The sequence below is a fragment of the Pelodiscus sinensis genome, chromosome 1, assembly GCF_052426305.1.
Source record: "Pelodiscus sinensis isolate ZL-2025 chromosome 1, ASM5242630v1, whole genome shotgun sequence".
In the NCBI taxonomy this organism is placed as follows: Eukaryota; Metazoa; Chordata; order Testudines; family Trionychidae; genus Pelodiscus; species Pelodiscus sinensis.
The window spans coordinates 129,753,763-129,777,308 of record NC_143052.1 but is presented as its reverse complement, the minus strand read 5'-3'; the positions used below and the strand labels follow the sequence as shown (position 1 = coordinate 129,777,308).

At 43.3% G+C, this 23,546-nt stretch overlaps 1 protein-coding gene across 5 annotated transcripts in view; it reads right to left on the bottom strand.

Annotated features, from left to right (window-relative positions):
• ETV6 (ETS variant transcription factor 6) overlaps positions 1–23,546 on the bottom strand; it is a 174,161-nt gene that overhangs the window by 22,977 nt on the left and 127,638 nt on the right. For all 5 annotated transcript variants that reach the window (XM_075901033.2, XM_075901018.2, XM_075901025.2 and 2 more), the window contains 3 exons: positions 15,256–15,420; positions 11,595–11,729; positions 5,386–5,931 (listed from right to left, as the gene is read on the bottom strand). In XM_075901033.2, coding sequence (XP_075757148.1) covers positions 5,386–5,931; positions 11,595–11,729; positions 15,256–15,319 — 745 coding nt within the window. In that variant the 5' untranslated portion in view covers positions 15,320–15,420. The remainder of the gene's footprint in view (positions 1–5,385; positions 5,932–11,594; positions 11,730–15,255; positions 15,421–23,546) is intronic.

The following is a 23,546-nucleotide window of genomic DNA, read 5'->3' as shown; positions in this document are numbered from 1 at the left end:
TAACTTATTCACAACCCTAAGGATTTAGGATTTTTTGGGAGGATTTGTAGTTTCTCACTGTTGTTTTGGGGTAGATATTCTGAGGAAGCATTGTGGCCTACTGGAGAGGGTTCTAGACCCAGCTTTGTCACTAAACCTTCACTTCAACCTCTCTTTGCTTCAATTTCCCCATCTGTAGAAAGATGTTCAGATAGTATGGTGACGAGCGTAGTAAAAAAACCCTAGATAGAATCAAGTAGATAGCTACCTCCTCTGTAAAGTGCTTTGCAAACCAGTGAATAAAAGTACCATATGAGAGTTAGGTGATGATATTATTATAATTCTCAAGGTTCTTTTAAGTCAAAGCAGCATCTCTCTCAACCTACCAAGCGCCTCATTTGAAGTAGCATTATGAAGGGAGGGAAACCCAAACTGATAAGGAGCTAGTTTTGATGCAAGGGGTTCATCTTGTCTCAGGCCTTGTTTACACTAACCTCCTCCCCACCCCTCACATTGGTACAACCTTCACAACTTCAGCAATGCAAAGAGTGTACCTGAAGTTGACGTGCTTACCACAGTGTCTTCTGTGTGATAAAGCTGGCGGGGGGTGCTCAGAGATGGATTGACCATGCTTAAGCAGACACACCAAATTGACCGCTGGTCGATTGTTCATTGTAACATCGATTTACTGTGCAGTAAGACAAGCCCAGAGAAACAGACTGGATTCTAAATTAAATGACTTTATGCCAGGTAGTCCAGACAGATGGAGGGAGTGCATTACTACAGGTACATTTTCCTGTTAGGGACCCAGTGCTGCTCTCATTGAAGTCAATAGTGAAACTTACTGCCTTTGACTTCCATAAGCATACCCTCGAGCTCTTTGTGCTTTTGCACTGAGCAGTATTTGGCTGTAATGAACAGGAATTCAGAAGTATGCACTGTAAAGAGTTTATGAGCCTGTTAGTGGCCCTCCCTATGTTTTGGAAGCTCTCCAAACTCTGCCAGAGAAGCACATACATATCTAGGCCTTTCATGTTGTATATAATTTATAAACATGGTGTGATGAATGGGAGGGATACTACCCTTTTCTGGACATCCCAGCTATTCAGTTAACTAAATTTCCTGTAAGGATTAAACCCAGAATCAGTGGGTCCTTGGGTATGTCTACACCGAAGGGTTCTTTTTGTATTTGGTTGGTGGGAGCATACTATCTTATGTCAAGGATGAAGGATGAAGTTTAAAAAGAACAAATGCAAAGTACTCCACTTAGTCAGGAACAATCAGTCTCACACATACAGAATGGGAAGCGACTGTCTAGGAAGGAGTACTGCAGAAAAGGATCTAGAGGTCATAGTGAACCACAAGCTAAATATGAGTCAACAATGTAATGTATCAGAGGGGTAGCCGTGTTAGTCTGAATCTGCAAAAGCAGCGAGGAGTCCTGTAGCACCTTATAGACTATCTGAAGTGTAGGAGCATAAGCTTTCGTGGGCAAAGACCCACTTCGTCAGATGCATGTAGTGGAAATTTCCAGAGGCAGGTATAAATATAGGAATTTATACCTGCCTCTGGAAATTTCCACTACATGCATCTGACGAAGTGGGTCTTTGCCCACGAAAGCTTATGCTCCTACACTTCAGTTAGGCTATAAGGTGCCACAGGACTCCTCGCCGCTTTAACAGTGTAATGCTGTTGCAAAAAAAAGCAAACATGATTCTGGCATGCATTAACAGGAGTATTGTGAGCAAGACACGAGAAGTCATTCTTCAGCTCTACTCAGTGCTGATTAGGCCTCAGTTGGAGTATTGTGTCCAGTTCTGGGCACCACATTTCAAGAAAGATGTGGAGAAATTGGAGAAGGTCTAAAGAAGAGCAACAAGAATGATTAAAGGTCTAGACACGAACATGACCTATGAAGGAAGATTGAAAGAACTGGGCTTGTTTAGCTTGAAAAGGAGAAGCCTGAGAGGGGATATGATAGCGGTTTTCAGGTATCTAAAAGGGTGTCACAAGAAGGAGGGAGAAAAGTTATTCTCCTTAGCCTCTAAAGATAGGACAAGAAGCAATGGGCTTAAACTGCAGCAAGGGAGGTTTAGGTTGGACATTAGGAAAAACTTCCTAACTGTCAGGGTGGTTAAACACTGGAATAAGTTGCTTAGGGAGATTGTGGAATCTCCATATCTGGAGATATTTAAGAGCAGGTTAGATAGACCTCTATCAGGGATGGTCTAGATGGTACTGGGTCATGCCATGAGGGCAGGGGACTGGACGTGATGATCTCTCAAGGTCCCTTCCAGTTTTAGTGTTCTATGATTCTAAGGAATCTGTGATTTTGGGGAGTTTTTAAGCAGAAGTCTTTAGTGACAGGATATTTTAAAGTCTCTTGCAGACCCCCACCTTCTGCACTCAAAGTGCCAGAGTGGGGAACGACCTTGACACATGGTTATTTGGACCCCCTTGTATCCAGGTAATTATGTTTGTTGGATAAAGAGGAAAATACACAACATTAATGCTGATCCTTGTTGCAATGTCTGACATGCTTTCTTTGGCGGATATCAAGCCCATCACAGAACTTATATGTGACCAGAGCTGACTGTGGTACAGGCAATTTTGTTTTACTTTAAAACATTGAACAGTTTTCGTGTTTTAGAACTTTAAAAGTATTTTAGAGAATGCATATTATTCAAACAAACAAACAAACAAACAAACAAACAAACAAACAAACAAACAAAAACCCAGCCCAAACCTTAAGACGTCTCTCACCCTATTGGACAGCCTGAAGTCTCCAGATAAGTAGAATGTTAAAAAATGCAAGGAACTTTGGGACCGACTGAGGCCTTAAAGTGAAGTTCAACTTGAAGGTCTGATACCAGATACACACCTGTGCCCCTTACTTGGCCTAGACATTACAAACCTGATCTTTATTTTCTGAACTAAGTTTTATGTTAGCATAAATGTGTGAAATGTCCTGTTCACTTGGTTAACTGGGACATTCAGCACATATTTCTAAAGCGGTTGGATTTCCCCCCACTGTGATCTATTTACAGTTCTCTTTTATGCACAAAAAACATTTTCTGTAACCTCAGTTTCCTGATTCAGCAGATGTGATGTCAATTATTTACGATAACAAAAGTGAGACAATGCCTGAGGTTTGTGTGGGATGGAGGTAAATTTGAATCTGTAAAGAGGGACAGTGCTAGTAATGAGACACAGTGGAAAGGCCTACAAAGTAGCTCTTGCTGGCCATGTCTACTAGGGATGTTAAATATCAGTTAATTGAATAGTCGATTAACCTCATGAATTCTTATAGATTACTCAACTATTCTATAGTCCCCGGGGGTGGGGCTGGCAGCCAGTTCGCTCTGGCTCCACTCCTGAGGAGCCTCCTGACACTCTGCACTGCTGCCTCTGGATCAGAGGCAGCAGCGTGGGGTACCAGCTGGGAGCTGATCCGCAAGGGGAGCCAGTTTAAAAAACAGCTACCCTTGCAGACCGGCTCCTGTTGCCTAGCACTGCTGCCTCTGATGCAGAGGCAGCAGTGCCTGCCCAGAGGGTGAGGTCTGAGTTCTCAGACCCTGGTGCGAGCGAGAACTGAGCTGGGCTGTCTGCCCTCCTGGCTACTAATACACTTTAAATGCAGAGCCACAGCATTTAAAGTTTAAAGGTAGATCACAGACCCAGCACGAGCCAAGACTGAGCCAGGATGCTGGCCAGCCTGCTAAAAAATGTACCTCAACTTAGAGCCCCAGGAAGCACTGGGGAGTAATTAGTTCAAATTACTCTGGGGAGTAATTAGTTCAAAATAGCAGCACCGGAGCATCCACGCTACCGTTATTTCGAAATAACTATTTTGGAATTAGCGTTACTCCTGATGAAAAGCAGTACAGATTTTTAATTAAGTGGCCCATTATTTCAAAAAACGGGCTTGGTAGTGTGGACGCTCCGCTTATAAATTCAACTGTAGGGGTGTTATTTTGAAATAAAGTCCTACTGCAGACCAGGGCTGGGAGGAGAGTCCGAGTGACCACCTCATAAGGTTGGGCCTGATCCTACTAGATGCTCAACAGCCCTTTGATGCAGCGTGCCTCCACTTCCCACTCATGGCACCTTTTAATGGCTCCTCAGTAAGTTGCAAAATCAAACCCCATTGTGCATGGGACAATCCTGACTATCCCTTATGTCCCAATATTCCTTAAACATTTTGTCCAGGAAAGCAGTAGCCTTCCCATGAGGACAAATCCTAGGAAAAAAGTTGGCCATCTAGTGATGTGTTAGAGCAGTGGTGCACAACCCGTGGGTTGTGACTCTTTTGGGGGTCGCAGCTGTCTTCCTGGGCGGGGCGGTCGCAGCATTTTGATCTGTGCTGGCCGGTATTTTCTTTTCCCAGCTCGGTGCCTGACGTACACGCGGTGGGGGTGGAGAGAGTGGCAGGGGAGCAGAATGGTGCTTTAAATTAAAAGGGCTGCATCAAATGTTTCCTGCAAATTTTTTTTTTTTTTTTGCTCAACAAAAATTTTCCCAGCTCTGGGGGTCGTAAATGAAAAAAGGTTAAGCACCACTTTCTTAGAGGGGAATTATAGAGCGTAGTTCTGTTTATATTAGCTCAAGCTATTGTACTGATTATTGTTTATATTGGTAGGTAAGTACTTCTGGGTTAAGTGTCACAGAGGCTGCCAGTTGTTCCTTTTGGTCAGATAACAGAGAGGTGCCAACTATAGAATTTGGAGATGAATGTTCCTCGCTTACCCGTCTCCCCCATAGTGAAGGCATTACTTCAATAATTACAAGCCATTTTGTGCTTTTTCCTGGTCAGTTAATGACTGGAAAAAGGAGTTAAGGGTCTGAGACAAAGTCATGGACTCTTAAAAAGCTGTCCGGTCACTAATTGACTTGTGGAAACTGCAGAATGGATCATTAACATAATCATGAAACCTTTTATTTCAGACAGTCTAACTTTGCTGCACTTCTGATGGGGCTTCCTTCTCTCTGGGCCAATTTAGAACATTTGTTTCTCACCATTCAAAGGCCCACTGACTACTCCATGAGGGCAAGTTCTATTTCAAAGAGTTTAATCTTAAAACTAATTGGGAGTGGGTAGAGCTGGGGACGGGGAGGCAGGACTCCAGCATCTGACCCTACTTCTCCCACCGTTTACTTGCTGTGTGATCCAGACCAAGCAACGCTGCACCTCTGCTTACCTACCTATATAACTGGCTTCAATAATACTTACCAGCCATCACAATGGAAGTTGTGAAGCTTACAAGAGGCTTGTGCTTTTTGTAAGATTATAAAAGTCCAAAGGACAGGTTATTGTTAAGAGTACTGCATGGTTTGTTTAGTTACTGTGTGGCAGACTCTGAATGATGGTCATGAGCTTGTGCGTTGCCCAGAGAACATCACACTTACCTGCTATCCTTCCAATTGGCATTGCATGCTCTTCAGGAGGGGAGACGGACACCATGATGTGGTTCATGTATGCTAGCTCTTCCCGGTGGGACAGATTGATGGGCTTTACTTCCCTGTGTAGCCCATCCTCAGACAACCGCGATGGTTTGAATTCTACCGAATGCCTGGGGTTCAATATCAAAGGGTGCATGATGGGGCTGGGCATCAGCTGGATGACCCTGGTGTTCTCCTGGCGAGGGCTGGAAGGCTTCTGAAGTACTTCTGGAGGAGGCGGGCAGTGGTTATTCTCTATAGGAGACACTGAAAGTGGATAGGACTCTTGGTGGTTGTTCTCTTGGTGATGCCGTGTCCCTGGGACCCTATCAGCTGGGGAGAGGCGGCGGACAGTGTTGTCCAATGGGGACTTCAGCGACCGCTGCTCAGGGTCTGGTGACGGCCGGTGATTGGTGGTGATAGGTGATCTAGGGCGATGCAACAGTTCAATGGTGGGGGTGTTGTGATGGACTGTCTCTGCTGATGGTCTTGAAGGTCTCTGGATGAAGTTGTCTGAGGAGAAAAGGTGAAAAACCCATTATGACTAGTGTGACTGAGCCACAGAACCTAACTCAAACTGGAAAATCTGCCCTCACACACCTTATTGGACTCAATACAGGAGTAATGGAGTGAAATTGAATGGCCTGAGATATACAGGTGGGCAAACTAGAGGTAGTACCTTCTGGACTACAGTTCTGTGAATCCACAATCTCACTAGTACATTTTAACATGGTCTTCATTACATCTGAGGGGGGGAAGTGTTGTCTAAGATTTTGTCTACACTATGCAGCGTGTAGCCACTGTTTGATGGCTCTTTTACTGTCAAAATACTTCCATCCCCAGTGAGTGGCGTTCATGCTGTGGGCAGGAGAGGGCTCCTGCTTACAATGCACGGCTCACACTGGCACTTGCTGCGAGGAAATTTTTGTCGTTCCAGAGTTGGGGGTGTGTTTAACATCTCTGAACAACAAAAGTTTTGTTGTTCAATTGCCAATGTAGACATAGCCTAAAAAAATAGGAAGCTGCTGATTAGGTCATCTGAGCAGCATCTTGTGCCATTGGACAAGTGGTCTATACGCCCAGAACCCCTCACCAATAAAAAGAAGTCTGATGGCTGTTTGCATGGGATTTTAAGATCCCTCGATGAAAGGTGCAACATAAGAGCGAGTTATTATTCACTTTCTTTTGCGCTGCCTTCAAAACGAAATGCAAATAAATAAGCCAACATACCCTGGCTTTTCAACAACAATTTAATAGTGTAGACTTTAAAGCCACAGATGTGGGAGACACTCCATGCATAGAAGAAAATATAGAGTGACAAGAGAAACGTCATATGTGGTTATACCCTGGTTAGATCACAAGTGCATCCCACAGCCTAACACTGCACTGGCAGGAAGTTTTTCCTATACTCAGCCTAAATTTCACCTCATCACCCTCAATAAAATCCTCTAGGACAGTCTCCACCAAGATTTTTTTCTTGTCGGCTCATTCCGCATGAAAACCTTTAGAGTGTCTGATGCTGGGGGAAAAAAACAGTATGTCCTTTTTGAGTGAGTCTTCTGACATTAGCAGTGTCTTTTAAACATAAGGGCTGTGTCTACACTGGCATGAATTTCTGGAAATGCTTAAAACAGAATAGTTTTCGTTATAAGTATTTCCGGAAAAAGAGCGTCTACACTGGCAGGCTGCTTTTCCGGAAAAGCCCTTTTCCCGGAAAAGCGTCCATGGCCAATGTAGACACGCTTTTCCGGAAAAGAGCCCCAATCATCATTTCCGTGATCGGGGCTTTTTTCCGGAAAAGACTACTGGGCTGTCTACACTGGTCCTTTTCCGGAACAGTGTTCCGGAATAAGGACTTATGCCTGAGTGGGAGCAGAATAGTTTTTCCGGAATAGCGGCTGATTTTGTACAGTTCAACGTCGTTGCTTTTCCGGAAATTCAAGGGCCAGTGTAGACAGCTCGTAGCTTATTCTGGAAAAGCAGCGGATTTTCCGGAATAAGTGGCCCAGTGTAGACACAGCCAAGGAGAGCTCAGAAAGCATGGACACCATCTGCGAGGGTTATTACCATCCACAAACCAAAACGCTTATTTCAGCTGACAGAAAATGATCTGATTTTGGCTGATGAAGGCCATAGTTTTCGGAGTAGAAAGCTACCACCAGAGAGCAAACACAGTGGGTGAGGTCACATCTTTTACTGGACCAGCTTCTGTTGGTGGGAGAGACAAGTGTTCACATTTACACAGAGCTCCTTGTCTCTCAGCCACAGACGTGGGTCCAATAAAAGATGTTACCTCACCCACCTTGTCTCACTGACATCCTGGGACCAACACAGCTACAACAGCCCTGCATACAACAGAGAGCAAAGGCTAACAGGTTTTTATCTAGAAAAACAAAGATCAAATTTCAGCCCTGTTTGCCAATAGCCTCAGGAGATAAGAGCAGGAAACTGTTAGGCATATATCAACAACCAAAACAAGTAAATGGGACTGTCATATTTGTTGACTCACTTGCTCTGCTCCTTTAAGAAGAATTGTCCTCTGTGCTCTGTCCTGTCAATGGAGCACTACTCTTTGAAGCTTCTATTCAGGCAGAAAGGAATCTAAGGGCTCCCTGCCTACCCTGGAATCCACACCCGCTGCAGCAGAAGGATCAGCATGAACTCCAGCAAAAGCTGAAACATACAATGCCCTGTTGCTGGGAAGATGCAGTTCCTCTCAGCACTGGCTCAGTGATTTTAAAGTGACCCCTCTGCCCCCCCTTCTTTCCCCACCAATGGGCACCTGCATGATTTGCCAACAGTCAGTTTCTTTGTGAAGACCTAGAACAAAACTAGACCTGCCTGAAGTTTATGATTCTCACACCTGAGGACAGGAACAAGAACAATATATTTGTGTCACTAGTGAGGTCAGTCGCCACGTAATGGCAGGAGGAAATGAAACTTCCAGATCTGAGCTATGCTTTGACTGCACTGGATGAAAAACAACATGTTTAATAACGGGGCTTCAAAATGAACTTAAAGTACCTTGTGGCCAAAGATAGCTTCTCAGTTTGGCCAACTGACATGGAACGGTTCAAACCATGTTAGAACATGAATCAAAACCAGCCTTGTCTACGATCCTGCCTAGTAACTGCAGTTAATGGTGCTTAAGGAAGGCTCTCCAGCCATCATAGATGGGACCTAACATTCATTAATCACCATCAATGTTCCCTCTAATGTTTTTCCCCACCTGTGTGTGGAATAAATTTTGTTATGTGCACCCAGGCACATTCAGGTGTGCAACACCAATGGAAACGCATGGTGCTGGCTGTGGGTGCTGTGCTAATCAGCTGGATGGTGATGGAATCTCTCCTGGATGGCCACCCAAGCACTCAGCTTACAGGAGACACTGATCACCACACAAAGAAAACCCATTTAATTATGACTGCTTCCCACCCCCATCCCCGGCCCAGCCCTAGTTATATACAGTGCCCTATTTTCTACTGGCTGTCTAACTAAACACTACACATTCAAATGCATTATGCTCATTTTTGCACTATGTGAGTCAAGAGAAATGAGGGTATGCCTACATTACCCTCCTAGTTCGAACTAGGAGGGTAGTGTAGACATACCCTGAGAGGGCAACCAGGGACATTGCATGGAGTTGACCCTGACACCTAGTAGTCGTGCTATGCTTCTGTATGGGAACTAAGTCTCTACTGTGCTGGAGCAGGGCTGCACTCAGCCAGGCGCAGGAAGGAATGCCTTACACTGCTCTCCACTGGAGCATCCGATGGAAACATTATGCAGCATTGACTGGCTGCAGAGAGGGGCCCGTTCCTTCCCCTCCTTTGCCAGGGGAGGGGATGCTGCAATAAGGATCCATTAGTGAGGGGTGGAGTACAGAGGAGAAGAGCAATGAATCTCAGAACACTCTCGCTCAACTCCTCTGTCAAACTCAGCAGGACTAAAAACGGGCTCACTTTGACTCTCAGTTCTCTGCATCATCCTCTTACTTTGGCAACCGATGCAGTTCATAGAATCATAGAATCATAGAATCCTAGGACTGGAAGGGACCTCGAGAGGTCATCGAGTCCAGCCCCCTGCCCTCAAGGCAGGATCAAGCTCCGTCTACACCATCCCTGACAGATGTCTATCTATCCTGTTCTTAAATATCTCCAGAGAGGGAGATTCCACCACCTCCCTTGGCAATTTATTCCAATATTTGACCACCCTGACAGTTAGGAATTTTTTCCTAATGTCCAATCTAAACCTCCCCTGCTGCACTTTAACACACTAATGTTTCACACCAACTCTGGGTAGACAGCGCCAAATATCAACATAAGTCACTATTCCAACAAATCTCTTAACCCTCGTGGAATGAGGGTTACAGGGATGCCGGAATAGCGCGCCCGCTCGTTCAGAAAATAGCAGGAGCATTTAAAGACGTGGCGTTGCTATTTCGGGATACTTCTGGTATCCCAAAAAATAACACTGCAGTCTAGACACACCCTTAGCTACACCAGCCTCAGAGAATTTGCCCAAGGGAATTGAGTACTAAAGTACAAAATGTTCAAATTTTTGGGAGTGTTCCCAGTATGTTCTTCACCACACATATTTCACAAAGGGTTCACCTAGTCCATTCCCATTTTCCATTAAAAAAGCAAAAAACCCTTGTTTGTTGGGCTCATGAAAGCGAGAGATTAATAACAGCCTCTGCCTAAAGCCATGTACACTGGGCAAAAACTCTACACATTTCCCCTTGTCAGCTCTGCCAGTGCAACCTACTCTGTCCTGACTTGTATCACCGTCTAGTTATTCTAGTGCTGACATCCTCACACACTTTTGCCAATGCCCTTCAACCCCATTCTACTTCACACCTTGTTTGAATTCTGCAAATTGTGCACTTTTAGGATGAGCGGGAACTAGAGTGAAATCCAAATTGTTTTTCATTTATGATTAAGGATGGGAGATACAGAGAAGGACTAGTTGACAATTTTCCATCATTAACAAACTTTTTGGGGTGGAAAATTGGGTTTTTAGCTAAACACAAATTCTCCTGAAAAGTATGTTTTCTACAAAAAAACAAAAACAAAAGCAACTTTTTGTCAGGGAAACAAAAGCCTGTAATCTGGAAAACTCCATAAAAAGAAAAAAAAAAGGTTCATATAGTATCTGACCAGCTTTAATAGGAGTAAAAGTGTCAATCTCTGCCATGCTGTAAAAGCAAATCACCCATTCTAAAAAAACACCATTTGTTATGCATCATGGGAAGATACCTCCAAATAGACTGGTGAATTTGTCTAAATTACCTCCATATTTTATCACAATTCTAAACTAAATAAATTCCAGTGACAGTTATAAGAATGTTTCTTTCACCTCCTCATTAATGCATGTGTTTATCTTATCTAGTGTTGAGTATGTGTTGGAATTTCAATTCAATCTCAGAAGTTAGGATTTCCCCCCAAAAAAGACACTAGTGCTTATTATAGGCCTCTTTGGTCCCGCCACTATCTAAGATTTAAGCTCAGGATAGCTTAAATCTTAGCTATTAATTATTTATGAATAGCTATTAATTATTTATCATTATTTATTTGTTTGTTAATTTATAAATTGGGCTTAATGACCAAGACATATGGTGCTGGTGCAATTGCAAAAATTGAGCAAAAAAAAAAAAAGTGTGTGTGTGTGTGTGTGTGTGTGTGTGTGTGTCTGACACCATGTCATGCATGTCTAAAGTTTCTAGATCCATTAGAGAAAATGAATTCCAAGGTCAAAATCCCCAGATCCCAATTTACAGCTAGCAGATCACAAGTGCAGCAAGAGTACATGAGGAGGGAAGAGAGTTTTCCTTTTCTCAGAAAAGTAAGACTTAGGCAAGGAAAGTTATGTGCTATACCTACCTGGTATAATTTTTTAAACAGGCTTTGAAGCAGAAAATAAATGGACATTTACACAACCAAAAGACTAAAATATAATGTAGTGTACTAAGAATTTGAAGTCAATCGGCTCGATAGATCAGCTGTACATTCTACCAACTGAAGGATTGCTCCACTTCTGAAGGGAGAGCGATTGCTTTAAATGAAATTTTTATTGGTTTAGACTAGAGTAAGAAAATAACGTCCTGACTCCTCCTTATGGTCTCATTCAAACTGCTGATGTAATGACACTGCCAGTAATAAAACACACATTATTACCTTCATCATGGTTCTGGTGTAACATGACCTCTGACTGAGCATGGATAGAGTTCCCAGGGTGGAAGAAAGGCGAAAATAGCATGCGAGCTTTCCTTTGTTTCAGGATATGCTGAAGGAGTTCATATAGCACATCACCTGAAAGACAAAGAGACGGCTAAAGGAAATGAAAAGCTACAGATTCTTGGGGGAAGACTCATTTCGACATTGGAATCATGAATCCAAAGCTCTTGGGTACCATTTTCAGATCCAAAAGTGCCTCCAGGAGGAATGATGCAGTGCCTGCCACATCTTTCTCACTCTTGAGTAAGACTCCTTCTTTATAGTCCAAACATTGTGCATGTCATATGGCAACAGCAGTGAAAAATGTTGTTCTCATTCTAATATCACGGCATAAGAATAATTTCTAGCACTGCTAGAATTCTCAGGTAACAATATGGTGGCCTTATAGAAACATATTTTAGAGTTGCCAAAAGACAGATTGTTTATATGGTGATTAATTTAGTGTGAGGCTATTTAATCTTTAGTGACCATCTTACCTCCAACTGTATGTAGGTACATGAGGGCTACAGTAGAGGTGCTTTTTATCTTTTATAACAGGTGACAAGCAGTTGAGTAGAAAGAGTTAACCAAAGCACAAAATGCAGGTGACTCAAAAGTTCCCTAGGGGTATGTGGTTAATCTTAATAATACTACATGCAGCCCTTTGCCTGTGTCCTGCCCCCACATGCAGAAGTCAACAAATTTTCAGCTATGGTACTTTGCCTGAAATGTTAACTAATTTTCATAGGTGCTTGAATTGTCTTAATTAAAGTGGCATTTGGGAGACCTTGGAGTTTCTATTATTACTATTTTTCTTTCTGTATAACACCTATAAATCCATTTCATATTCATTACTTGCCTCAGTACAAGCTTCTACCTGTCGGTCAAAGATTCTAAATCTTTTTTGTTTATATCCTAGCTATTTCATCCTAAATTATTCTCATTTGCATAGTCTGACTTTTTGCTCTATGTCTGTGTCTTGGCTGCTTTTATTATCTCAGGGCTGACTTTGGGGCACTTTTAAAGATGTCTGTAAAGCCTGAAAAATTAATTAAAAACAAAGCCTCAAGAATCCTTTCACCTTTTCCATATTTAATACATAATAAGAGACCAGGGAGGGATTTTACCACATAATTTGTATTTTACAGACCAAGATAGAGACACACACATACATTGTGCCAGGTCACTCCAGAAGAATACGCTGGTCATCCTTTAAAAATTCCCCATCTTTGCCTGAGGCCTAGTCTACATATAGCCTTTGGATCAATATAAGGATTTCATGAGGGATGTGATTTCCTACAAAATGGTATAATCCCTGTGTGAATATATTTGTTATACAGTACTGGTATAATCCTGTCTATCCTAGTATAGCTATTCCCATTAGAGAAGGGGGATATGTTATACTGGTATAAGCACTTTGAGGCTGCTATAATTGTATCTACACAAGATGCTATAAAGGTAAAACTGTTTTGGTTAAAAAAAATCATGTCACTCAGACTATGTCTAGACTGCAGGCTTCTTTTAGAAGAAGCTTTTCTGAAAGAGATCTTCTGAAAAAACTTCTTCCAAAAGAGAGCATCCACACTGCCAAAGCTCATCAAAAAAGCAATCTGCTTTTGTGAAAGATAGGTTCCACACTGAATGGACGTTATATCGCATTGAAGCTGTGATTACTATGGACAGAGTGGTCACCAGGGCACCTGTACTTTTTTGTCTTTCCTCTATTTTGAAAGAACTCCCTCTTCCTCATCCATACATCCCTTTTTCCAAAAGAGCTCTTCGGAAAAAGGCTTCTTCCTCGTAGAAAGAGGATTACCAATGTGGAAAAAACCCCTCAGTTCTTTTGATTTTCTTTTGAAAGAACATGATTATACTGTGGACATAAGTGAAGTTTTTTTTGGAAAAGCGGCTGTTTTTCGTAAAAAAGTCTGTAGTGTACACATAGCTTCACTGAAATACCCTTACTAGTAGAGTTTTGAATGTATACAAGCTCCTTGATAACTAAATTACATTAGGGTAGAAATAGAATAATTTCCCTATACTTCAAATATAGGAATAGCTGAGAAATACTTTAAATACTGAAATGATGTTTATTTCATTATCCATAGTAACCTACACACTCCTGTTCCTGTTATTGCTGCATAGGACATAGATTTAGGAGGCTTGAATGGCATGTTTTCTCAAAAGTTTGTCAACAGCTACAATACAAAAATTAGAATATAATTTTAAATTGGGTTCATAGCTCAATAGACAAGAAAGCCAAACCTCACATTCAGCAAAGGCTGAGCACCAGTCCCAGTGTAGGACGTGACTTCTAGAGCCCAGGACCCTCCTCTGTGAATGCTCAGTCCCCAGATGCTTAAATCCAGCTGATCTTGAGTGCAGTAACAGTACATGCAAGGACAAGAGAGGTGTCCCTCCTAGGCAGTTGGAGTTGGGGTAATGGAAGGCTAGTTACATGGAGCATATTGGATGCTACATACAAAACACCAGAAAAGTTCTCCTGCTCCAGTTTTATTTATTTATTTCTTAAGCCATCAATGGAACTTAAGCCCCTGTTTAAGTGTTTTGTTGATTCGGGTCCTATATGTAAAAAAGGATAAGGATGCTAGTAGGTGGAGGTGCCTTTGGGGAGTTAGTTCATTCTGAACTACTCCACATTTTGATTGGCTAGGGCAACACCATCTGTATTCCTGTGTCTTTGTATTGGATGTCTGATAGCAGCTATTTTCCAGGCACTCAGCTCAAGCTGCATGATCATCTCTGGTAGCTGATTGAATTACAAGCCTTTTTATTTAGCAGGGGTAAATAACGTAGTTAGAACCATTCATTCAAACAACATGTAGTTAGAACCATTCATTCACATTTAGTCTCACAGGAGAGGGAGGAGGTTCAGTGTGATTTCAATGCTGCAGGGGACAGACTGCAGGGAATATAAATATAGGCAGGTGACACACATGCTTCTACATCTAAATCTTCCCTCTGAATAGACTAAATAATTTGGCAACAGGCGGATTGATTCACACACCTGCCTGTGCTTTGCCTGGGGCTAAACTCCGGCAAGTGAGAGAATAGGGGCAGAGTAATGGGAAGCCCACGGGAGCTGTAAAAATAGAGGAAAGGTCCCAAGGGATGAGTTTTGCTGAAGCTTTTAGCAGCACAATCAGATGAGTGAACTGTGAGGCTGAATGCTAATGCGGGCTTCTTAAGAGACTGGCGCAGTTGAATAACTCCCTGCTCTAGCTGGGTCTGTGGAATGATAAGGACAAAGCTGGAGGTCCTAAATGGTTGCCAGGTAGTCTGTCTCTGGCTTTTGCAGAGGGTTTTAGCTAGAGATGGGCCAGGCACTCACAGCTGGGCTCTATACTCGCACAAAGTGCAAGGGTGTTAGGATCGCTCTCCCCTCCCCCTTTCTTATGTTGTTGGATGCTTCACTCTCTTGCTGGCCTAGTCTACATGGCTGGCCTCGTCTCTCCCTTCCAGCCCCAAGGACTGTGGCTCTTTTATCTCTGCAACTCATCTTTCCTGGCTCTCTTCCTCCCTCCTTTCCCAGAGTCCGTCTCTTCTGTCTCTTCCCAGGCCCCCATGTAGCTCTGTCTTTCCTTATGTAGATAAACCTCACCTGAATGAGGAGACCTGTATCGAAAGTCCTCTTTGGTCAGGAGCAAGAGTGCTTTTCCATTCATCTCAAAAGTGTTGCTGTCAATCGGCCTCAGGGAAAACTCCTTCTCTGCCCATTTCAGCCACTGGGCCACATCATCCCTGCTCCAGTAAACTGGCTGCAAGCCTGTGGGAGACAAAACCACAGTGGTCATGTTAAGAAACTGGAACAAAGAGCAAGCGGTTCTGGGAAAGGACTTGTGGATCATGAGCTGCATTTGGAGGCACGCCTTGAGATTGGCCTGGGGGAGCTATACAAAGTTATGTTTGCGCCCCAACACCTTACTGTAAAAAGCTCTATTAATCAGCAGGTGTCTGCCTCTTTACCAAACAAGACACACAACCACAGTTTTCAGCTGGTGGATGGATAGAGATTGTGGTCACGGGAAGTGAACTCTGCTCTGCTGGTTCGCCAGATTCAGATATACAGTTTTTGTACCAGTATGTAGTTGTGTATGTGTGATGTTTAAGAATACTCGGGTCCTTCAGGGCAGAAGTTAGGACAGGGGCTTGGAGATGTGTGTGCGGAGGTGAGGGAGTCAGGGTTGGAGGAGAGGAGGGGCTCAAAGCATGGGGTGGAGGTGCAGGAGTTAGGGCAGGGGGTTGAGAGGAAAGGGGGCACAAGGGAAGGGGTGAGGAGCTCAGGGGACGGAGTGGGGGTGGCCACCAGCTTCTCCCCTGGGCTAGCATGGGAAAGAGGGACCACGCGCCCTTCCCACTGGCTTCTCCACAGGGCCAGCCCAGGGAAGGGGGGCCATGCAGTGTCTGGCAGCTGCTTTCTGGTGGGGGCCATACTGCTGGCCAGCGGCTGCTCACTGGTGCTTGCTGCCCCCCCAGTGGTCATGCATGAGCATAACTGTCCCTGCTCTCACGCCCCTCTTTCCATTTGATGTGAAATAATCACATTTGATGCACATCCCATTATTCTGGCACAACCAAACCTGATGTTGCTTTAAGTTATGATCACAGGAAGCTGCCTACTACATTTGGTAGCCCTCGCTCTTACCATCTAGAAGGTATTCTTGAATAAGCTGACAGACAGACAGACAGACGGACGGTCAGATGCACATTTCTAAAACATATACAGCCTCTCCACAAGTTACAGACTAGTTACGGACCAAACACTTGGCTGTAACTCGAAGTGTTCATAACTCGGACCCTATTGAGTTACATGGCGCTGTTTGTTAGTACAGATCGCGTTCGTAACTTGGGGACCGCATTTACAACTGCTTCAGTCGCAAATGCAAACAGTCGTAACTCAATCATTCGCAGCTCGGGATTGGCTGTAGTAATAATTATACCAGAACAACCTCTAGTTTAGAAATACTATAGTTTTGTCCTCATTCCTACACAGAAATAACCTGTATTGAAAAGCTAAAAATTGTGTTCCACCCCATCAGAAGTTGGTCCAATAAATGATATTACCTCACCACCCTTGTCTCTCTCATATTCTGGAACCAACATAGAATCATAGAATCATAGAATACTATGGAAACACTGCAGATTATACTGCTATAAGCACATTTGTACCAATTTAACTGTGCCCTTAACGTTTGTGTATAGACCAGACTTAATTTTGGTTGGGGTGCTTGATCTTGTTATCAGTGAAATCAAAGTTAGTTTAACCATTAATTTTATTGGGACTTGGGATAATAGATGAGATTAAAATATCAATCTTATACACACTTTTAAAAAGGCATCCTTCACATGGAGAAAAAGCAGAATAATTTTCAGGCAGCTGCTTATACCTAGATAGATAGGCAGGCAGATTATCTCTTATCCACTGGGAGATAAAAGCTTCCTTTCCTTTTCCCCTTATGAAATGACTCATTGTTTGACTTGTTACAGTGCGTAATGTAGAGAGGAAAGCTTCACGCTGTGCACAGGAACATAAAATTTACCCTGTCTGATCAGATCTTTGATACATAGCTCCCGGCAATAGTTAAATCTTATGCTTCAGAACAAGATGAACCACCCTTCCTTATATTGCACCTGGCTGATTGTATGCTGTTGCGCATGGGAAGATGTTTCCTTCCTGGCACACTGTTCCATGAGACTGATTACCCCAATCTTTGCAAGCATAACTACTCATCTCTTACTTGTTTTTTTTTAAATGATATGCAGTGTTTTGACCAGTGTTAAAAAAAAAAAAGTCACGGGAAGTGAAGTATGCTCTGCTGGTTCGCCAGATTCAGATTTCCAAAGCAGCTCATTGGAAAGCCCCGGCACCACATTACACATAGAACTGAATCTGAGTTGGGGGGGGGGAATTGAGAGTGAACTTTTGGAGCATCACATGAGAGCATAATTGACTCCTGAAAGGAACAAGATACAGCTGAGCTGAACTCCAGTATACCAGTAGAAAGATCCCACATCTAGTTTTCCTTCATTTGCAATGAACCCCTTAGCATTGCATTAGGAGCCACTTTCAAAACAAAGAATCACATCTAATTCTTGCTGCAAGAGGACCTACACTCTCTACCCCTCCCTCAAATTAGTCCTTGGTTTGAGTGGGACCACTGAGGGGTGTGTTTTCTGAGCACGCGTAGGGGAAGCTCTATGCAAAGAGATGTGCACCGTGGTCTCAAAAGTGTTGAGACACATGCCCATCTTCCTTCCTGGTAGAAGAAATTCCATAACCCAAGGTCCTCCCAGTGTAAACAATCTGTTTCCAGACCCAAGAGTTTCGCCCTGAGCACTGCCTGCTTCAGAACTGTGTCAATCGTTGCTCTCGTGTTGGTTGCATATGGAAGGTGAGGTGAGATCTATTAAAGCACAGATGTAACACATAAAGAGCTTGAGAAAAATTAAAGGGCCTTGAAATACCCGCAAGTGACTTCCCACTCAAATACTGATGGTAACAAACGTGCTAGAGAATATCCCCCAATGTTTCTTTGCATTTCCTGTCAGCCTCTCCCAGAGCAACCACTTCATTGATGAAACACCTGTATATTTTTTATAAATTCAAATGATAATTAAACTATGATGTCCACCAATGTCTTTTCCAACAAAAATTAATTTGGGCTACTGGAAGTCAGGGAGAGTCAGCAAGCTAAGGTCAAGAACAGTGATGGCACAGCTGTAGGGCCTCCTATGCAATTCTATCAGTGCTTCTCTATGGAACTGCAGCCCTGCTATGCTAGTCTTTGTGCCTCTACCACTGGCAAGCCTACTCATCTCAAATGTGGGCAATAACACTCCTTTGACTCCCAGTGCTGCCTCCTCTCAGTTCCCTACTCTAAAGATCCTGAGGCCTGACATGGAGCACTCCCTGCTGTTTTACTTCTGGACCCACGTTCAGTCCTGTCAAAGCACCCGAATCCTGACCTGGAAGAGTTCTAAGCCTCTTCTGAACAAAGGCTTCCAACGGCACCAGTTAGTGTGGAGGTTTTGGGGCATGGAGAATGGGACTATTAAGATGATTTTGTCTTATTCTGTCATTTGAACCAGCCTCTCCAGTGGTAATAGGCTAGTGAAGTAACCTTTTACATCCCTAAAGCCTACTTCAGCTGTTATCATCTGGGTAGCTACTCAAGTACAAGCAAATCTCTGCATTTTGATCTTTGTCATTGGATTTTGGTACCATGGAAATCCAACTAGAGTTTTGATTAGAAATCCAAACGATGAAGCAAGGCTCACAACTTCCCAACTGTATTACATCTTCTGCTGTGGCTATGATTACACTACAGAGGGGTTTTTTTCCCAGAAAAACGGCTGTTTTTCTGAAAAAACTTCACTTACATCCACACTGGAATTGTGTTCTTTCAACAAAAAATCAAAAGAACAGTGGGGTTTTTCCGATATTGGTAAATTTCTTTCTATGAGGAAGAAGCCGTTTTCCGAAAGAGCTCTTTTGGAAAAGGTGTGTGTGGATAGGGAAGAAGAAGTTCTTTCGAAAGAAGAGAAAAGAGGAAAAAGCACAGGTGCCCTGATGGCCACTCTGTCCATAGTAATAACAGCTTAAATGCAAGATAGTGTCCACTGGATGGACACTATCTTTTGAAAAAGCAGATTGCTTTTTCGTTGCGCTTTTGCCTCTTCTTTTGGAAGAAGTTTTTCGGAAGATCTCTTCCAGAAAATCTTCTTCCAAAAGAAGCCTGAAGTCTAGACATAGCCTAAGAGATTGTGGCTTTTGTAAAAAATACAAGATCTTCTCCATATTGTGGCACGCCAGAAAGACAATCTCATGTGATCAGCACAGTTTGTAGTTTATAGCACATTCCTGTACAGAGTATATCACAAACAATAAAAGTAATTTTCTTTCAAGGGCCAGATCCCAAAAGCTGGTCTGTGAATGTTTTCCGTTTAATGTGGTCTGTACGATTAAGTATTTCTGTGACAGACACACACCTGTGTGAGGTGAGTCAGTGATGAACCCAGTTCACTGCTCTCGGATAGATCAGAACAAACCATGCTTAGCATCATATTGACCACGGATGTTCAGACACAGAAACATTTCATAATGTATGATTCTCTTCAAGCTACTCCTATCTCTGACAATGAATCACTTTGCCTTTCTAATTCAACTTCCTCATTGGTAAAATGTGGTAATAATATTTACGTCCTGCCCCTGGGGGTGGTAGGAGAATTAATGTCTCTCTGTTGTGTTTTGAGTATATAAAGTGCTGTCAGAGACAACAAAACAGATTAACCACTTCTCCACCTCGATCTCCTCCTCCCTTCTCGTCCCTCCCTCACTTTCCTGTGGAACGATTTGCTTCAAAGCACTCTGTCCACTGCATGACAGTCCCTTTGCAATGCTGAATCAATTCAGTCCAGGGAGGCTTTTTGTGGAGGCGAAAACATAGCAATGTGAGTAAGTGTGAGGCAGGCTAACGTCACTGAAAGAGCGGCTGGCACCTCACGGAAAGCTCCATTCAGAAAGAGCTGCCCCGGAGAGTATCATATATTTTCTGTAATTCTTTTCTTCTTCTTTTTTCATATTGAAATTGATCATTTGATGAAAAAAAATGGTATCAAAAGGATGGCTGTGCAGCTCAAGGGGGTTTTAAGGCAGGGAGGAAACCTAACTATATAGACCTGCTGATACCTCATGAAAACATTTGTCAAATAGTCTCCATAAAGGAAAATGAACCCTGCTTATGGTTTTGGATGCTGTGTTTTATATTTTTTGTCATTTTTCCCCATTGATCTTTATTACCAGGAACACTTCAAGAAAATAGATTCTTTCCATATTCCCCTTCCCCTTTCTTCATAATAAAGGTTGCTTGCTGCATCGTCTTAAAGTAACAAAAACATTTACCAAACAAAACAAAAGTATGAGGAAGATCAGACTGGGACTATAAAACAAAGGCCAAAAACTGCCTGATCCAATGACCACCGCAAGCAATGGAAAGAGTTCCATTGACTTCACGGGGCATTAGGCTGAGCCCATTGTGCAGGGCTTTTTGCCTTAAAAATTCCCAATTAAAGCAGTGAGGTTAATTTAGGAGGCAGCTTTTTCTAGCTTGGGAATGTGGAGACATGGTTTCTAATCTCAGCTCTGAACTGCTGCGTGACTTTGGGCTAGTCACTTCCCTATTTTGTGCCTCAGTTTCTTATCTGTAAAAAACCTGGGATAATGATAAGCTCCTCGGTAAAGAGTTTTGAGATCCAGGGATCTATACAAGAGCTCAGATATTGTTATTCCTCCTTGTGAATAAGGATGGCGGAACCTGGTTTTGCAAGACTCCATCACATTCTCTAGCCAGCCTACCTTTTGTTAGCTCCTCAGCATTAGCTTCAATAGAATAAAATTGTTTATAGTGTTGCTTACAGTCTTGTACCAGTGGGGTGGCCGTGTTAGTTTGAATCTGCAAATGCGGCAATGAGTCCTGTGGCACCTTATAGACTAACCGAAGTGTTGGAGCATAAGCTTTTGGAGCATAAGCTTTTGTGGGCAAAGACCCACTTCGTCACATGCATGTGACAGTCTTGTTGCACCATAGGCATTAAAGAGGGAGAAAATCATACAGTGAAGCTACAGGCTGGAGCTTGCTATCCTAATAGATTATCTGCTCCTGTTGCTTATTCTTTACCTGAAGTCCTACTTCTGACATTTGTTAAATTAGCTGGGATAAAAATGATGGGAGTGGTCCACTCCTATGCTCCAGGACACAAACTTACAACCTGGAGTTAGGAAGAAACCCACTCACCGCTCCTAGACCCTATAGCACGGCATGAACAGGTGCAACCAACAGGAACCAATGGGACGGTTTACACCTTCCGCTGACACAGCTGGTATAAACAGCGGGGAGGGCGGAAATCTTTCTTTCTCTCTCTCTTTCTCTCACACACACACATTTCAGAATTAACTGGTTTGAAATGTCATGCTTTCCCCATTTTCTATTGCAAGTTCCTAAAGAAGTGTTTGCTCTGGGCATTAAAACAACTCTGAGCTACACAGACACTCCGCGATAATACATAGAGTCATAGGTTTTTAGGCCTCAAGGGGCCATTAGAGTCACCTGGTCTTCCCTGCTGCATAATACAAACCAAAGAATTTCATCCAGTAATTCCTGCATCAGACCGTAACTTCTGGGTGAATGAGGGCAAGCCTTTGCGAAAGATATCCAATCCTGACACTGGCAACACTAACATTCAGAGGCTCTCTTTTCCCGTAAGAGCAAAGGACACGTTTCAAATATGTACTGTATGCAGTAAATCACGTATTTTAGATGTACATTACTTATGAGTGGGAAGTGTAGTGTATACAGTATGAAAAGGGCCATTTCACATTAGTTCCAATATGAGTCAATATATGAGGTCACAAGTTCAATATATAAATCATACGATTCTTACACAGCATTCACAACTACATTACAGATATTTTTTGTTTCGATTAGGGTGGGAGATTCCATCCTAATACTTGACTGCCTCATAGGCGAGAAGAACGGGGAAGATACAGAAGCGAGGGGTGGGGGGGGGAGACTCCATGTTCATTCATCCTTTCCAGAGGGCAGATGGAACTGTTTTCACTCCCACACTGAAAAGTACTTATCACAGTTGGGCAAACAGCAAAGGAACCAGCGCATGCAAATCAGCAGCTTGGTTTTGTACACCCAGGGATCCAAGCATCATCACGCTGGCAGCATCAGGCAGAGAAGCGCTGACTACAGAACAATACACAGTTCACCAGTGGGAAAACGGCACTAGAAGTGTTCACAAAAAGCAAACGGAGGCTAGCAACTGGCATGCTCTGAACTGAAGCAGAGGCTGGCATCGTGTGATTAATAATCTGTGAGGGGCTGTGTTGCTCACATCACGTACCACACAACCAGGGCAGAGAGAGGGGTGTGTGATGAAGGCCGGGGGACAAGAGAGTGGGTTTCTTTGTCCATGACTGTTAAGCCAGATGGTCTGCAGGAGCAAGCATAGACTTCAGAACACTGGGGTCTATGTCAGGCTCTGCCACTGATTCAGTGTATAGTTGTGAAAAGTCACTTCACCTTTCTGCCTCAATTTCCTCGGGGGGTGGGGCTGGGGAAGAGGGATGAATGCAAAGGGCTCTAATGAGGATTGATTAATGCCCTGAATACAGAGTCATAAAGTATCAGGCTGGAAGGGACTACCAGAGTGTTTAGTCTGACCTCCTGTGTGTCACAGACCACCTGCACACTAAAACCAACAGCCAACATTTGACTAAAATATTCCAACCCACAGGAGACCAGACTGTTCTGTGCCACAGGCAGAGAATAGGAAGGCCTGAGGTTGCTATTGCCTGAGGCCCCTGCAATGAATTGTCTTAAGGAAATGACTAAATGATATATACCCAGATAATCCAGGGAAGTGGCCAACACCCAAAACTTCCCAGGTCATTGCCAATCTAACTGTGGGGGGAGGGATTCCTTCTCAACCCATGTAGGCAATTGGTTAGACCCTGAACATGTGAGCAAGAACAAGCCAACCAAGTACCTGAGACAGAATTCTCAGTGCAACCTCAGAAATCTGCCCCCCTGGTCCAGGGACCCCTCTCTCCCCCCTGGCTATCCCAGAGGCTTGAGAGGAAAGACATCAAAAAATAACATGCTTGTAAAAATGTTAAGTGTAATTACTGCCTACTGGGGAAATTGACTGAGAATTGTGGGGGAGAGCAAATTGGATGAATAGAACCCTGTGTGGATACAAAATATATAGCTGCATCTGTATCTGCAAAAATGAACCGTGGATAGCTGCACGATACCTGGAGATATAAAGCAGATATCCACACATTTGAAAGGTTCTAGATACAAAATTTATATTCACATCCAGATC